General features: G+C 40.3%; 1 protein-coding gene across 1 annotated transcript in view; it reads right to left on the bottom strand.

Annotated features, from left to right (window-relative positions):
• Window positions 1–18,379, bottom strand: part of PPP1R21 (protein phosphatase 1 regulatory subunit 21) — a 395,061-nt gene that overhangs the window by 95,216 nt on the left and 281,466 nt on the right. The window contains exon 20 of the mRNA XM_085612732.1: window positions 1,346–1,444. Within this exon, the coding sequence (XP_085468858.1) occupies window positions 1,346–1,444 (99 nt within the window). The remainder of the gene's footprint in view (window positions 1–1,345; window positions 1,445–18,379) is intronic.

Below are 18,379 nucleotides of genomic sequence, written 5' to 3' on the forward strand. Positions count from 1 at the left end.
ACCACTTTTGATCTGCTAGCCTACTTTAAACTAGCCAAGTGCAACATTTATTCTAAAGATATATGAGCTTCACCTTGAGTCACACTGAACAGTACTGGTACCAGGTGGGCAGCTTATTCACAGGAACAATGGGTCGGAGCCTTTAAAGTTAGTCAAACTTTATCTATTTTGGGGATGGATAAAAAGATCGGGTCACTCACTTGGTAGTGATACATTACTGTTCTATTTAATCATTAATGGTAGACTACAAACAATGAAATGATGGATGGAGATAGAAGCGCCCAGTGACGTGAACTAGCTTAAGCTGTGAGGTATAACCCACTAATATAAGCGCCTATGCTGGTACAGTTTGAAAAGAGACTAAAATCATGGGATTCTAGTGCTGACGAATGATCTATATATAGATGGCTGGATGTAAATACATTTTGCTTGTGCTTTAGTTGTTTGTTAGGAGCATGATTATAAATAACAAATTATCTTTTTATATGGTGTTGACCTCTGCCTAGTGCTTAATCTGTAGAATAATGAGTGCCGGTGCCCAAACATTTTGCTCAGAAGCTGCTGCAGAAGGTTGTGGTACCGAGTACCAATGCTGGGTAGTCTTGATTCCCCCCTCATGCATCTTTAATCTGTGACCAGACACTCCTTGCACCTCAAACTCACTCCTGTACATCCCTTTTCGTCCCTGCTTTCTCCCTTGGTCACTCTTTTCTGTATTTCTCAATCTCATTCTTTACCCCTTTTGTGTTTTTCCTCCTTGTTCTGGTTCAAAGTCTGATGAGGAAAAATAAGTGCCAGTTGCCAAAAAATGAGTGCTGCTGGGCCTCAACTATAACCACCAGCACAAATGAAGTACTATCTTTCTTGAATTGTGGGAACCCATTTTGGAGGTGCGCAATCCACCTTGATCTGCTATGATTTGAACCATAAGATTATACTGTTTCAAGTATGGACTGATCAGAAAGTTTATTGGTTTTCATAGATTTGTTGCTGTGGTTATAGTCTAGGGGTTAAAGTAAAAATAAATAAAACAAATATACAATAAAGGCTCACATCTTTTGATTTATTTTTGCAAATGGATTTTGGTCTGTGCAGAGAATTCAAATAATTTAACAGGAACACAACAACATTTGTTCTCTCGCTCGGAGATCTGGCAGTGAAAGTGAGCTCTGTACTCAAAGCTATGAGTAAATGTTTTGAGCATTAAACAAAATTAGGCCTATTATACAAATAGAGTTATAGTTTAAAATCAACAGCATTCATGAACAAACTATATAGGAGCTTATTCTGAACAAGGTAATTCGGAGCAAATTTAAACAAACCTCTTCAAAAGTCCATAACTCACCTGTAACCTGCTGATGCTCAGATTGGCTGATTTAATCTCTTCTGCTAGAGACTCCTTCGACTTATCCGCGATAGTTAGTCGTTTGGCAAGTGCACGACACTAATAAGTAAGAAAAATTGAATTAATCCAAGCAAAAGTACATGCTCATTTAAATTAAATTCTGAAAAGCGTAATTATAAAACAATACATTTACAAACACTAGTTTAGAAAAAGGAAAACAATTGTTTTAATGGTTTGCATTTACTTTCAAAAACAACTACACCAAAAATGTCAACATTTCTAATAAAACATATTCTAGAAGTTTCAACAACACAACCAGAATTGCCTTTTGGAGTAACGCTGGCAGCGCATTTCTGCCAGTGAGAAGGATTTAAAAATGAATATAGTGAAACATAATCAGCAATTCGACTAATAAGGATATATATATATATATCCAAGTAGAATGCTAGCGTTCTTCGGTTTAGCCCAAATATTGCCGATATAGGCTGACAGTCATGATACATTGTGTGGCTAACTACTAAAACCAAACATCCATCAACTTTCTAATTATTTAGTTAAGCACTCTAAAGAAAGAACTTTCATTTAAACTTGCCCAACCTACTAGATATTATCATTATAAAGCCTAGAATCATAAAACTATTATAAAAGAAGAAGAGTACAGAAAGTTAACTGAATTATTCTTTTTGTAACAATAATGACATTAAGTTTAAAAGTTTTAATCACCTCCAAAGCAGTCCCAATCAAGAATGAAGCAGAACTTTCTGGGGTAAACAATATTCCTACAAACTAGTGGGTAGTGGGATAAAAAGTGTTCTTCTGCTTATGGAATCCTCTCAATGCACAACACTGATTCCAAAACTGGTATAATAGGTTTGTTTGTTTGATATAAAGGAATGTCATGTATCTTTCATTTGTTAAATCAAACAAAGTAGTCATAAATGCTATTTTAAGCACTTATTAATAAGGAACCTCAGTCTAAATGTGGCATCCGCATGGAAATAAACAGAATTTACTAAGGTGTACACTTAAAATCAAGGTGCAGATTCATGAATCTCTAGAAAAGATTTGCGTCTGGGACACGAGTCACAGGCCATGATGCAGGCAAAGGCACAAAAATCAATAAATGTCCACATCAAAATAGCATGAAGCAACCAAAGGTCCCCGTGATAAGTTTGTAGGACAGTTGGAGGAAGTGAAAGACAGACACTTTGTGATCACCACTCCAGCTTTGCTCTGATTTAACACAATAAGCTATTGTTCTATATCTATGTATCTCTATGTCAGCGACTGGGATACAAGAACTATCTTGTGTACACATTTGTAGTCAAAAGAGAAGACTCCATGGAGTTTGGTCTGCAAATGGCGCACCCTGGGCCCGTGATTCTGAATCTGCATGGTAACATTCGGAGCTAAGCAGTTGTAGCACCAAAAGATGACTCTCCACTAGCGCCCTCAAAAATTCTTTGATAAAATTGACTGGAAGCTCTTCTTAGACATGCTTGAGCTCCTTATACTTTTAGACAGTGCATCTGGAAGGCTTCATATCATCACTGACGTGATTGAGGTGGAGTGTCAGGTTTTGATAAACTTTCTCCACAATCCTCGTCACTTAAGCCGCAGATTACCAGTCTCTTAACGTTACGCAGGACTGCCATAACAGTGCATGACTGAGGTGGGCTTGGGAAGCCATGCATGCCGGATCAACCTGTGAGCGGGGGTCTCAGAATTAATTATTTACTTTCTGGGACACCACACTCGAGAAAGTTACCTTCTTCCGAATAGGTCTGGCCAACTTCAAGACACCAGATTGAATAGTTATTGAAAATCTTTGCTCTACTTTGCTCCTTACTCTTCTGCAAAGAACATTATATTACTCACCACAGTCTTCCATTGGAGTGTAATAACAGGCAAGATAGACCTATCCTCCATGAGGCCAGAAAAGGCTAATTTCTTAACTAAAACCAAGGGCAAAATGAGCGAGTTACTTACCTCTGGTAACACTCTTTATGGTGGATAGTCTATCTAGCCGTTGAATCCTCACTTTGTGAATTACTACCCCAGGCAACAGCCAGGAACTGGAAACTCAAAAACCAGATTTCTCCTTGCTGGTAGGTGGAGTGCGGGGCTCTCTACCAAGATTGTTCCACTCTGTAAGTGGTGTGCAGGGTTGCATATAAGCATCATCCGTGTGAGTGGATTTCAGTTGCTTTCGGAGGCTCTTCAACAGCCTCAGATGCAGCATCTATGAGCAAATTGGTTTGAACAGTGTGCAGATCTCTAGATTGGTACATTTTTAGATGGAAAAGAGTCAATTGCACAGAACAAGCTGGTTAGAGGCCGATGAGGAATCTGCAGATAGACAGAGTAGCCACCAGAAAGAGTGTTACTGATGGATACTTCTAACCACAGATTCCTCACTTTGTGAATAGATACCAAAGCAGAACCTTCCAGGTGGAGAATCTGTAGGATGCTCAGACCAAAATGTCTTGCAGGATAAAATGGACAAAATGCCCATCCCTTCTGACCGGACTGACAAGGCAATAGCGCTTCATTAATGTGTGCAAAGATGCCCACGTAGCAGACTGACCAGGCACTCCGCTTGTCAGCACAGTAATAGCAGCCTTAGCATGAGTAGAATGTAGCAACAGTCCTTCAGTTGGCCGCTTCTAAATTGCGCGTTGCAGATTTTAATGTAAAGCACTATCCACCTAGAGATGGTTCTTTTCTATACTGCCTTGCCCTCCTTAGCTCCTGAGAAGCACACAAAGAGTTTTGGGGTCTAAATGATGGGGTCTCTCGTCATTTGAGGGTTGAGGTAGGGCAAAGACGAGTGGAAGGGAGATCGTCTGGATGACATATAAAGTTGTTAACACTTTTGGCAGAAAAAAAGCTCAAGTTCTTAACACCAGTTTGTCTGGAAAGAATTCAGTGTAGGGCGGCTGGACCGAGAGTGCCTGTAGCTTACTTGTTTGACCATCTGACGCTATTGTAAACACAAGGAGATGATTGACGGAGCGCTGAAACTTTTCAGACACTCACCCCCAGTCACAGATCTGGGTTGAATCCACCAACGTTATTTAGCTCACTTGGCCACCCCAGTTCAGACACAGCTATAAGCAAATCAGTATTGACACGGTGCCTCATGGGAACAGTCCAGCCCGAACTGCCAAGCCATGTCTTCCCTGGACCGGAAACAAGCATCCTGGGACCGGTTTCGGGCTAACAGCCCTCATCAGCCAGGCTAGCTTGAATCCAGTGGCAAAGTGAGCAAGCTCAAGTTCTCAACGCCAGTTTGTCTGGAAAGAATTCTGTGTAAGGCAGCTGGACCGAGAGTGCCTATAGCTTACTCGTTTGATGATCTGACGCTATTGTAACCACAAAGACTGTTTTCAGGGTCAAGAGACGTAGTGTGCAGCTTTGTGCACTGGCTCAAATAGGGTGCACATTTGAAAAGTCAAAACAAATTCATGTCCCACTATGGCATCACCAAGGGTTTAAGTGGAAACCTTTGCTGTAAACCTTTAAGAAATCTCATCAGTAAAAATGGAATTAGGTAAAAACAAAAAAGAGAGAGGGAGAAAAACTATCCATTACCAATCTCTAATCTAGAAATGGCAATTACATAAATTAATGTTGGAAAGATCTTGCTTTTCATGCTAAATTGCATTTTGTGTCCCCTATGACATCTCCTGGCTGCCTGTTCCCCTGCTCGCAACACTCAAGTGTACGGGATATTGTGAGAACGCAGCTACTTGCCACTGACACTATACATTTCCTCCTGACTGTGGAGAAAACTGAGCCATCGGTAGTTACCTCCTTCTCTCTACCGCTATCTCTGGAACATTGCATCAGTCCCAGTACAGGGACAGTAAGTTCAGTCGGCTGCAAAGACAGGCCCATAATAAACAGCGTGTTGAGTTTTAACGGGGTTAGCCCATAAAACCTACCCGACCATGGGTCAGTAATACAATATGTTATGAAGTTGGTCGTGGTAGTATTATTTGTAAGACACATATGCTGGGAAGAAGCATTCACCGCTTACAAATTCAATATGATTCAAAACACGGAATTTAATTCCATCAAGTATGCAGGCATTAAATGCAATATAACAACAAAGCATTAATGATTGGCATCAGAGTTGCTCCACATAATGGTAGTGTATTCAGTATTTACAGTGCTCTTATCATGAAGAGGAGGAAGGGTAGGGTCAATGGTAGTGAATCGGTGAGTGAGGGACAGGGTAAAGGTATAGTGACATATATATGTTTGTAGTTACAAAGAACTGGACCTTTCCGGCCTAACATAGGTCAGTTGTTCCCATGTTTAAACATAGCTCAAAAATACAAATTGTTTCAATTATTCTGTTCTTTGAGCTTGCGGAGAGGTGGTAGATTATCTACGTTTCGACCCCTAGTCTAAGATGGTGATTTGTTCCTCATGATGGGGTCTTCGTCAGGATCAGGCTAGGAAGAGCAGTAGTGTGGGGAACCACGGTCAACGTTCGTTCCCTCGTGGGCTCTCGAGTAGCTCCAATTGATGCCAATCATTAATGCTTTGATGTTATATTGCATTTAATGCCTGCATACTTGATGGAATTAAATTCCGTGTTTTGAATCATATTGAGTTTGTAAGCAGTGAATGCTTCTTTCCAGCATATGTGTCTTACAAATAATACTACCACGACCAACTTCATAACATAATCCATAATAAGCAGCAGCATGGTCAGCAGGGCGATGGAGGCACCATGCTAGCATGCTCTTTAAATGACTCACTTTAAGGTTTCTTTTAGTCCGGGTTGTGTGCTGACTGTGAGCTACACCAGAAATAGGGGTCCACCAGGGCAAAAAAAAAAAAAGCCCAGCTGTGTTTCACTTCAAAAAATGGCCAAGAGATAGAGAAACAAATTACACAGTTTTTATCTTTCTCAAGCTCTGCATGTAGGTTTTTTATGACAGCCTGTGTGTGTCTTATCAGCCTAGAGGTAACCACTTACAGCACCAACTGCAATGTCTTTGGGCACTTTATATGACATGTTAATTTGCCAATACCCCTGCTAGGGAGATCGATCGATGTCTGTGTTCTCTGTCTGTGTTCTCTGTCTGTGTTCTCTGTCTGTGTTCTCTGTCTGTGTTCTCTGTCTGTGTTCTCTGTCTGTGTTCTCTGTCTGTGTTCTCTGTCTGTGTTCTCTCGTTCGTTCTGTCTCTCTGTCTCTCTGTCTCTCTGTCTCTCTGTCTCTCTGTCTCTCTGTCTCTCTGTCTGTCTGTCTCTGTCTCTGTCTCTGTCTCTGTCTGTCTCTGTCTCTGTCTCTCTGTCTCTGTCTCTCTCTCTGTCTCTCTCTCTGTCTCTCTCTCTCTCTCTCTCTCTCTCTCTCTCTCTATATATATATATATATATATACATATACATATACATATATATACACACACACACACACACACACACACACACACGCACACACACACACACACACATATACACATAGATCTCTTCATCAGGTTTCTGAAAGAGTAGAGAAAGTAGAAAAGAGGCGAGGTGGCCATGCTTCGTTCCCAAGGGCAGGGAGCAGGGGTCCAAGTGCTACAGATAACGTGAAATAAGGAAGAGTGTGAGTTGTGTATAGAAGCATTCACTGCTACTACTAGTGTTGCACAGTATGTATCTGTTCGCCTCTGTGCACATGCGTTATATCTTGCACTACGGCTGTACAGAGCTGCCCTGTTCTTTGTTGTAGGGATCCTTGCACTGCTGTTGTCCATGCTCTGAATGCGTTCTGTGTTAGTTAAATGAGGTAAGGAATATGCTACTTACCAGTATGCATCTGTTCTTGGCATGTAGAGCTGCAGATCTACACACTTTTGCATAGATAGCCATCTGGTGTTGGGCCCGGATGTTTGCAGTTTGTTTTTCCTCTTGGAAAGTCTTTGGAAGTCACGAGGTCGGTGACTCCTCCTTTGGATCGTATTGCGCATGGGCTTCGGCTCCATCCTCAGATTGTTTTTCGCCAGCAGGGAAAGATGGAGCGTAGTAATAACAGTGAAGAAACCCATGTGTGTATCTAAATAAGATAAACTGGAACAGATACAGGTAGCCGGGGAGGCGGGTGGGCGTGTGTAGATCTGCAGCTCTACATGCCAAGAACAGATGCATACTGGTAAGTAGCATATTCCGTTCGAGGCATATGAGCTGCAGATTACACACTTTTGCATAGACTATATAGCAGTTCCCAACCTTAGCGGCGATCACCGGTATCTGTTGCAGTGGTATGAAATAGTGTTTTAAGTACAGCCTGGCCCACACTAGCTTGTTGCTTAGTTTTCACATCTACACAATAGTGTTTGGTGAAAGTGTGCAGTGTTGACCATGTAGCTGCTTTGCAGATATCATCTAATGGGATGTTCCCTAAAAATGCCATGGAAGCTCCTATCTTTCGTGTAGAATGGGCTTTAGGGGGAACGGACAGCGTTCGTTTTGCTTTGTGGTAGCAAATCTGGATGCATTTTACAATCCACCTAGCTATCCCTGATTTTGAGATGGGGTTGCCCTTATGTGGTGGAGAGAAAGAGACAAACAGTTGTTTGGTCTTGCGGAAAGGTTGTGTTCTCTCGATGTAGTGGAGTAAGGCTCGTTTGACATCCAGCGTGTGCAGAGCCCTTTCTGCAACGGTCTGTGGTTGCGAGAAAAATACTGGTAGTTCTACCGATTGGCTTAGGTGAAAAGGGGAAATTACTTTAGGTAGGAATTTTGGGTTGGTACGGAGAACAACCTTGTTATGGTGCATTTGAAGGAAAGGTTCTTGTATGGTAAGTGCTTGTATCTCACTGACCCTTCTAAGGAAAGCGATGGCTACAAGGAAAGCTGTTTTCCATGTTAGGAATTGTAGTTCGCATTTGTGCACAGGTTCAAAGCCCCATTAGCCTTGTGAGAACGATATTTAAGTTCCACACAGGTGAGGGTGGTACTCTGGGGGGGAATTATTCTTTTGAGGCCTTCCATGAAGGCTTTAATGGCAGGTACTCTGAAGAGTGATAGATGTTGCCTGTTTTGTAAGTAAGCTGCAATTGCTGCGAGGTGTAGTCGAATGGACGTATAGGCTAGATTACACCTTTGTAGGTGGAGTAAGTGCCTATGATGTGTTGGATGGACACATCCAGGGGACTGATGGTGTTGTTATGGCAATAAACAACAAAACGTTTCCACTCGGCAGCGTAGCACGCTCTAGTGGTAGGTCGTCTAGCTTCTCTGATGACGTTCATACAGTCAGGGGGAAGATTTAGGTACCCAAATTCTAGGATTTCAGGAGCCAGATCGCAAGGTTGAGCTGAGCTGGGTCCGGGTGTCTGATCTCTCCATGGTTCTGGGTTAGGAGGCATGGTGAGAGGTGTAGTTTTTGGTGTGGTACTACAGAGAGTTCCAGCAGCGTGGTGTACCACGGTTGTCTGGCCCACATTGGAGCTACTAGGATTAGTGTGAGGGAGTGCTGTTGTAGTTTGCGCACCACTAATGGAATTAGTGGGAGAGGCGGAAAAGCGTACGCAAATTTGCCTGACCAGTTCATCCAAATCGCATTGCCTTTGGACAATGGATGTGGGATCTGGCGGCGAAGCTTGGGCATTTTGTGTTTTCGTGGGTGGCAAAGAGGTCTATCTGTGGATGCCCCCACATTTGAAAGAACGGGTGAAGAACCTGTGGGTGAAGTTCCCACTCGTGGATTTGTTGTGTCTGTCTGCTGAGCAGATCTGCCACAGTGTTTTGGACTCCTGGGACATGTTGAGCTAGGAGAAAGATTTTGTGGGGAATTGCCCATCTCCATATGCTCTGTACTAATTGAGAGAGCTGTGGAGAGTGTGTGCCGCCTTGTTTTTGTATATAATACATGGCCGTCATGTTGTCTGTGCGAATGAGGACTGCCTTGCCTGAAATCTGTGTTTGAAAAGATTTTAGGGCTAAAAAGATTGCTAGTAACTCCAGATGGTTGATATGGAGTAACTTTTGTTGAGAAATTCTAATTCAGTAGTCCATCTGGCACTCTTGTAAGCGTGTTCTCTGGTTTACTCTTGTTATTTTGTGCTGCTTCCTCCCAGTGTTTTGTCATGAAACACTGTCTTAAAACAAGTCAAATTGGTCGAAAGTGGTGGGTTCTACTTTCGAATTGGTGGCGCGCACAGGTATACTAAGACCTGTATAGGTCTAATTCTTGTCAAAACTTTCAAAAGAAATTCTTTCAAAGACGTACTCTTGATTTATCATCCTTATGTTTATTCACAAACATTTTGTTGTATCTCCATTGCAAATTCATATTTCCTCTGAATTTACTGTCTTTTTACAATTTTACAATCACCCAATGCATTTCGGGTCGATAAGTAGACCCTTCCTCAGGGGTCTGTAATTGGAAAGAAAAAAAGGAAATTTACAGGGCTGTTCAGCCTATTTAACTCTTATGTGAAGTACAAAAGAACTAGTACAATACTCTGATTATTTAATGGACAGTCTCTAGCTAATACCTCGCTACTCTTGGAGGGTAATGCATCTCTAGATTTAATGGTGGAAAAAAGGGCGGTCTAAAAAAAAACCAATGTCGATATGAAAGTGAATACAAACAACTTCCTTTAGTTTAACAAAACAGTAACTGCTTTTCGTATTATCTCAATTCACATTCGAATGATGTATTTAAATCCTTAACATAATGTATTAACCTCTTATCCAGTGCACTAATGCTAAATACATAAATTTAGTAAATGATAGATAAAACTAAAAAACCGGTAACTTAGTTGTTCTCTGTTTGCGTGAGTATGTCTGTACTTACTTCCTGGTGTAAAATTGCCGCGTATTCGTCTTCCAATAGAAATCGAGTTAGTGGACGTACACGTGTCTGTGGTATTTAAGTGTGTCCTGATTGGTTTGAATTTGTTCAAGTCTTCCAATACGATTGCCTTATGGGAATTCACGTGTTAATGCTATTGTAAACCTGTGTTGATTGGTTTCCGTCAAAATGACGTGTCTACACACTCGTGACCCGTCTAGGACTCTTACGTGTATGGGGATACCACGTATCTATTAACCAATAGGAATAAAGTATATACGTGTGAACTTGAATTCTACTTCTTAATTAAACTCTGATTGGTTCAAACGCGTAGATGTAACGCTGTAGAACCGGTTAATCGTGTGATACTACGATGTTACTAGGTGTTGAAACAAATATCTACTGACATATGTATAAAACAATACGCAAGTACAAACTCACATTTTGAGTATTAAAAAGTGGAACATGAAAAATATCAGAAAGCTTATCATTCTAACATGAATAATGCAAACAATGTGAAAAGAAAATTAAATCAACAATGAATGAGATATCATCTGAAAAACAAGAATTCATGAGTTCAGCCATCTTGAATTGGGATGGTGATATGGTATTTTTGCAGGAATACAATATTAGATCCTCAACAGGTGCCCAAAGAAAGCATGATAATTCAATCCTATCATTGATTCCTTTCGGTTGCATGCTGTCCATTTTCCTGATCCAAAAATATTCCGCTCTCAGTCTTTGTTTATGGGCATCCATAGTAGGATGTGGTTTTATCACTTCCATTATCGTAAATCTCCGTTGTGCGATGTTATGACCTGCTTCTGTCCAATGTCTGGACAATGCTGATTTTAAGTTCTTATTTCTGATGTTGCTTTTGTGTTCTGTTATTCTTATTTTTATCTTGCGTTCCGTTTGTCCTATGTGTAATTTCCCACAGGGACATTTAATTCCATAGATTACTCCTTTGGTGTCGCACGTGCTTGAGTGCAATAAAGTAATTCTTTTCCCAGTCGTTGGATGAGTAAAATCTTGGCCAGTCATCACATTATTTCAGTGCATGCAATTTTCACATTTCCTCATTCCTTTGTGTATGATTTGTTTATTTGCCATGTGAGAGCTCTTCATTAGTTCTTTTAAGTTTCTTGATCTTTTGTATGCAAATGTGATTTGATTTGCTACCAGTGGTCGAAGGTCTGGTTCTTCTGTGATAAGAGACCAATGTTTTTTCATAATTGTTGTGATTTGACTGGTTTGCACTGAATGTTTCAATACACATACTGTGAGTTTTTTGTCTGTTCTTACTTGTTTGTTGAGTAGGGATCCTCTGTTCATGGATAAAACTTTCATTTTAGAATCCTGAAGTATTTTTTTGGGATATCCTCGTTTCATGTATTTTTGGATCTGTGTATCAATTGTGGAGGACAAATCATTAGGGTCTGATGTGATCCTTTTGTAACGGATAAATTGAGACAACGGTAAATGTGTCTTCAATGAGTGGTGATGAAAACTGTCAAAGTGGAGGCCGCTGTTTCTATCGGTAACTTTGGTGTGAACCTTAGTATTGATTTGACCATCTTTTATGGTTATTCTTACATCCAAAAAAGCCAATTCGTTTCTATCCATTTCATGGGTAAATTTAATCCTTTCATGCACTTGATTCAGTATTTGAATGTTTCTCACAAGATGTTCTCCAGCTCCCTTCCATAATATAAAAATATCATCAATATATCTTTTGAATACCATGATACCACTTATCCATTGTGAATTGTTCAATATATGGTCGTTTTCAAACTTTGCCATAAAGGTATTCGCGTAGGAAGGTGCCCCCGCAAAACCCATCGATGTTCCACTACACTGTTCATAGAATTCATTATTCCATTCTAAGTAACTATGAAATAATGCAAAGTGAAGTAGTTCTAACAGAAAAGACTTATCTGTTCCTGTAACTTCGTTTTCTAGTAAGATCCATTCCATGGCTTCTAACCCTTCATTGTGCGGGATAGAGGTATACAAAGCTGTTACATCAATTGAACATAACCATAGCTCTTCGTTCATTGGTATTTCAACCGTGTTCAACAGATTTAAAAATGCGGTCGTATCCTTAATGTAGGTATTCCATTTTTGTACCAGCGGTTGCAGAAACCAATCCAAATATTGTCCTAAAGATTCTGAAATTGATCCACAGGCGGACACTATGGGTCTAAACGGTGGTAAGGTAGCATGTTTATGTATTTTTGGAAGCATATAAAACTGAGGTCTCCTTGGATATTTGACGTTTAAAAATTGGTATGTTTTTGTTGTTATCCATTTCATTTCTAATGCTTTATCCAAAATTATTTTTAATGTGCTTACAAAGGCATCAGTGGGATCTTGCTCAAGTCTGCGATATGTATTGGCGTCTTGTAGATGTAATTTAACACTCTCTGTGTAAAATTCCGTATTCATGACTACTAGGGCTCCTTCCTTATCGGCTTTTTGTATAGTAATGTTTGTCATTTCTTTAAGTGATCTCAAGGTGTTCCACTCTTTTTTGGAAAAGTTACTTTTATTTCCTCCTGAGTAATTGATTCTTTTCAGTTCAGTTGTGACAACTCTTTCATAAGCGTCAATGGTTTTGTGTGAAGTAGGGGCACAAAACGTGCTTTTAACTCTGAATTCTTTGATGGCGCTCTCTGGTGTTTCCGATGGTGGAAAATTGGCAAAAAAAGACTTTAGACGCAAAGTCCGCAAAAACTTAAAAATAGAAATCTCCGTTTCTTGAGGATTTGATTTGTATATTGGCACAAACGTGAACCCTTTATTCAAAAGATTAGTTTGAGCTGTGGTTAGTTGTACATCTGATATATTTATGACGAGATTGTCTTCTTCTTGGTTGAACGAAGTTCCCTTTCTTTCTCCGTTTCTTTTGTTTTTTCTTTTTCCCCTCCTTGTTTTTGGAGGTTGCCTGTAATTATTGATGTCGAAGGAGCATTGTTTGCGGCCGGACTGGTCTCTAAAAAAGTTACCTTAGTTTGTTGTTCTCTTCGTCCCATTTGTGCATGTTTATCAATCGGTCTTCTATTTTGTGCTACCTCCAAATCAGATGTAACACTTTCTTGGGATGAACTTACATCAGTTTGTTGTTTTTGCCAATTTCTTTGATTGTACACGTCAGCCCAACTGTACACTTCTTCCAGCTTATAATCTATAGTGTCTCTTTTATATTTCTTGATTTTTCTGTCTTCTATTTCTTTTGCATATCTGTCGAGTTTTTTGTTGATATCTTGTAATGTAGTTGTCAAATCTTCATGTGTGTTCAGATCACGTTTAATTCCTTCAAGCTCTTCTTCTAATGTTTTAATTTCTTTAGAAAGCTCCTCCACGATCAATAAAATCAGATCCAAACTGCATTTGTTGAGTATTTGGTACCATTTGTTGAGGAAAACTTTATTGTTCCTGCATAACATGGGTTTTAAAGCTCTTCTGAGACCTCTAGGGATGCGTTGATTCTTGTGATAATGAATTAGCGTTGTAGCGTGTAAACGTTGATTGATTTCGCGTTTACTGACATGTTCCAATTGTTTCAATAGTTGATTCACTGTGCTTAATTGAGGGCTGAAAGCTCTGGTTTCCTTTATCAGTCCATATATTTGTTCAGCTTCTTCAGAGCTATAGGCTAAAGTTTCTGCTTTATTTTTAGTGATTTGTGCTATTTCTTCAAGATTCATGTTTGTTTGGTGCTCACGATGGGGGGTAGACAAGTTAAGAAATTCTAATTCAGTAGTCCATCTGGCACTCTTGTAAGCGTGTTCTCTGGTTTACTCTTGTTATTTTGTGCTGCTTCCTCCCAGTGTTTTGTCATGAAACACTGTCTTACAACAAGTCAAATTGGTCGAAAGTGGTGGGTTCTACTTTCGAATTGGTGGCGCGCACAGGTATACTGAGACCTGTATAGGTCTAATTCTTATCAAAACTTTCAAAAGAAATTCTTTCAAAGACGTACTCTTGATTTATCATCCTTCTGTTTATTCACAAACATTTTGTTGTATCTCCATTGCAAATTCATATTTCCTCTGAATTTACTGTCTTTTTACAATTTTACAATCACCCAATGCATTTCGGGTCGATAAGTAGACCCTTCCTCAGGGGTCTGTAATTGGAAAGAAAAAAAGGAAATTTACAGGGCTGTTCAGCCTATTTAACTCTTATGTGAAGTACAAAAGAACTAGTACAATACTCTGATTATTTAATGGACAGTCTCTAGCTAATACCTCGCTACTCTTGGAGGGTAATGCATCTCTAGATTTAATGGTGGAAAAAAGGGCGGTCTAAAAAACACAATGTCGATAGAACTACTTCACTTTGCATTATTTCATAGTTACTTGGAATGGAATAATGAATTCTATGATTAGTGTAGTGGAACATCGATGGGTTTTGCGGGGGCACCTTCCTACGCGAATACCTTTATGGCAAAGTTTGAAAACGACCATATATTGAACAATTCACAATGGATAAGTGGTATCATGGTATTCAAAAGATATATTGATGATATTTTTATATTATGGAAGGGAGCTGGAGAACATCTTGTGAGAAACATTCAAATACTGAATCAAGTGCATGAAAGGATTAAATTTACCCATGAAATGGATAGAAACGAATTGGCTTTTTTGGATGTAAGAATAACCATAAAAGATGGTCAAATCAATACTAAGGTTCACACCAAAGTTACCGATAGAAACAGCGGCCTCCACTTTGACAGTTTTCATCACCACTCATTGAAGACACATTTACCGTTGTCTCAATGTATCCGTTACAAAAGGATCACATCAGACCCTAATGATTTGTCCTCCACAATTGATACATAGATCCAAAAATACATGAAACGAGGATATCCCAAAAAATACTTCAGGATTCTAAAATGAAAGTTTTATCCATGAACAGAGGATCCCTACTCAACAAACAAGTAAGAACAGACAAAAAACTCACAGTATGTGTATTGAAACATTCAGTGCAAACCAGTCAAATCACAACAATTATGAAAAAACATTGGTCTCTTATCACAGAAGAACCAGACCTTCGACCACTGGTAGCAAATCAAATCACATTTGCATACAAAAGATCAAGAAACTTAAAAGAACTAATGAAGAGCTCTCACATGGCAAATAAACAAATCATACACAAAGGAATGAGGAAATGTGAAAATTGCATGCACTGCAATAATGTGATGACTGGCCAAGATTTTACTCATCCAACGACTGGGAAAAGAATTACTTTATTGCACTCAAGCACGTGCGACACCAAAGGAGTAATCTATGGAATTAAATGTCCCTGTGGGAAATTATACATAGGACAAACGGAACGCAAGATAAAAATAAGAATAACAGAACACAAAAGCAACATCAGAAATAAGAACTTAAAATCAGCATTGTCCAGACATTGGACAGAAGCAGGTCATAACATCGCACAACTGAGATTTACGATAATGGAAGTGATAAAACCACATCCTACTATGGATGCCCATAAACAAAGACTGAGAGCGGAATATTTTTGGATCAGGAAAATGGACAGCATGCAACCGAAAGGAATCAATGATAGGATTGAATTATCATGCTTTCTTTGAGCACCTGTTGAGGATCTAATATTGTATTCCTGCAAAAATACCATATCACCATCCCAATTCAAGATGGCTGAACTCATGAATTCTTGTTTTTCAGATGATATCTCATTCATTGTTGATTTAATTTTCTTTTTACATTGTTTGCATTATTCATGTTAGAATGATAAGCTTTCTGATATTTTTCATGTTCCACTTTTTAATACTCAAAATGTGAGTTTGTACTTGCGTATTGTTTTATACATATGTCAGTAGTTATTTGTTTCAACACCTAGTAACATCGTAGTATCACACGATTAACCGGTTCTACAGCGTTACATCTACGCGTTTTTGAACCAATCAGAGTTTAATTAAGAAGTAGAATTCAAGTTCACACGTATATACTTTATTCCTATTGGTTAATAGATACGTGGTATCCCCATACACGTAAGAGTCCTAGACGGGTCACGAGTGTGTAGACACGTCATTTTGACGGAAACCAATCAACACAGGTTTACAATAGCATTAACACGTGAATTCCCATAAGGCAATCGTATTGGAAGACTTGAACAAATTCAATCCAATCAGGACACACTTAAATACCACAGACACGTGTACGTCCACTAACTCGATTTCTATTGGAAGACGAATACGCGGCAATTTTACACCAGGAAGTAAGTACAGACATACTCACGCAAACAGAGAACAACTAAGTTACCGGTTTTTTAGTTTTATCTATCATTTACTAAATTTATGTATTTAGCATTAGTGCACTGGATAAGAGGTTAATACATTATGTTAAGGATTTAAATACATCATTCGAATGTGAATTGAGATAATACGAAAAGCAGTTACTGTTTTGTTAAACTAAAGGAAGTTGTTTGTATTCACTTTTATATCGACATTGTTTTTTTAGACCGCCCTTTTTTCCACCATTAAATCTAGAGATGCATTACCCTCCAAGAGTAGCGAGGTATTAGCTAGAGACTGTCCATTAAATAATCAGAGTATTGTACTAGTTCTTTTGTACTTCACATAAGAGTTAAATAGGCTGAACAGCCCTGTAAATTTCCTTTTTTTCTTTCCAATTACAGACCCCTGAGGAAGGGTCTACTTATCGACCCGAAATGCATTGGGTGATTGTAAAATTGTAAAAAGACAGTAAATTCAGAGGAAATATGAATTTGCAATGGAGATACAACAAAATGTTTGTGAATAAACATAAGGATGATAAATCAAGAGTACGTCTTTGAAAGAATTTCTTTTGAAAGTTTTGATAAGAATTAGACCTATACAGGTCTCAGTATACCTGTGCGCGCCACCAATTCGAAAGTAGAACCCACCACTTTCGACCAATTTGACTTGTAACTTTTGTTGAGGCGTCCATGTGCCCTGCACGGTGAGATGTAATAGGTGAGCTCCCCAGCCGGAGAGCGATGCGTCCGTTGTTAGTATTATCTGGGGAACCGGGTCCAGGAACGGTCGACCTTTGGAAAGGTTTGTGGTGTTCCACCACTGCAGAGAGCGATGGGTGCGACCGTCTACCAACACCAGATCTGTCAGTTGACCTTGGGCCTGGTTCCACTGGTGCGCTAAGCACTCTTGGAGGGGACGCATCTGGAGTCTTGCGAGGGGCACTATGAAAATGCAAGAGGCCATCATCCCTATTAGTTGCACGAACACTCGTGCTGGAAGGGAGTGTTGAGGTATGAATCTTTGTCGCACTCACCTACTCCCTGCTGACGAGAGGCAACTACCTCGAAACACGTGTCCAGGGATGGCTAATGCGACACTTACTTTCTTCGAACACTTTTGGCACAGGCGTAATCGCCGTCGCCACTACATGGGCCACAGTTCCTTGGGGTAATATGCTGGTAGGACGAGCGGAGTGCGGCCAATCGGATTTTTTTTTTAAGGCTCCCTTGAGCCATTGGGCTGTCGAGCCCCGGACCAGCACCTGCGCGCCATGAGTGGTACTTAACCTGATAATACTTTTTTGGCAGTCTACGCGGCAACCCCACACACTCACCTACTCCCTGCTGACGAGGGCAACTACCTCGAAACACGTGTCCAGGGATGGCTATTGCGACACTTACTTTCTTCGAACACTTTTGGCACAGGCGTAATCGCCGTCAACACTACATGGACCACAGTTCCTTGGGGTAATATGCTGGTAGGACGAGCGGAGTGCGGCCAATCGGATTTTTTGTATTAAGGCTCCCTTGAGCCATTGGGCTGACGAGCCCCGGACCAGCACCTGCGCGCCATGAGTGGTACTTAACCTTATAATACTTTTTTGGCAGTCTACGCGGCAACCCCACACACTCACCTACTCCCTGCTGACGAGAGGCAACTACCTCGAAACACGTGTCCAGGGATGGCTAATGCGACACTTACTTTCTTCGAACACTTTTGGCACAGTCGTAATCGCCGTCGCCACTACATGGACCACAGTTCCTTGGGGTAATATGCTGGTAGGACGAGCGGAGTGCGGCCAATCGGATTTTTTGTATTAAGGCTCCCTTGAGCCATTGGGCTGACGAGCACCGGACCAGCACCTGCGCGCCATGAGTGGTACTTAACCTGATAATACTTTTTTGGCAGTCTACGCGGCAACCCCACACACTCACCTACTCCCTGCTGACGAGAGGCAACTACC

This window comes from Triturus cristatus, chromosome 6 (assembly GCF_964204655.1).
Source record: "Triturus cristatus chromosome 6, aTriCri1.1, whole genome shotgun sequence".
In the NCBI taxonomy this organism is placed as follows: domain Eukaryota; kingdom Metazoa; phylum Chordata; class Amphibia; order Caudata; family Salamandridae; genus Triturus; species Triturus cristatus.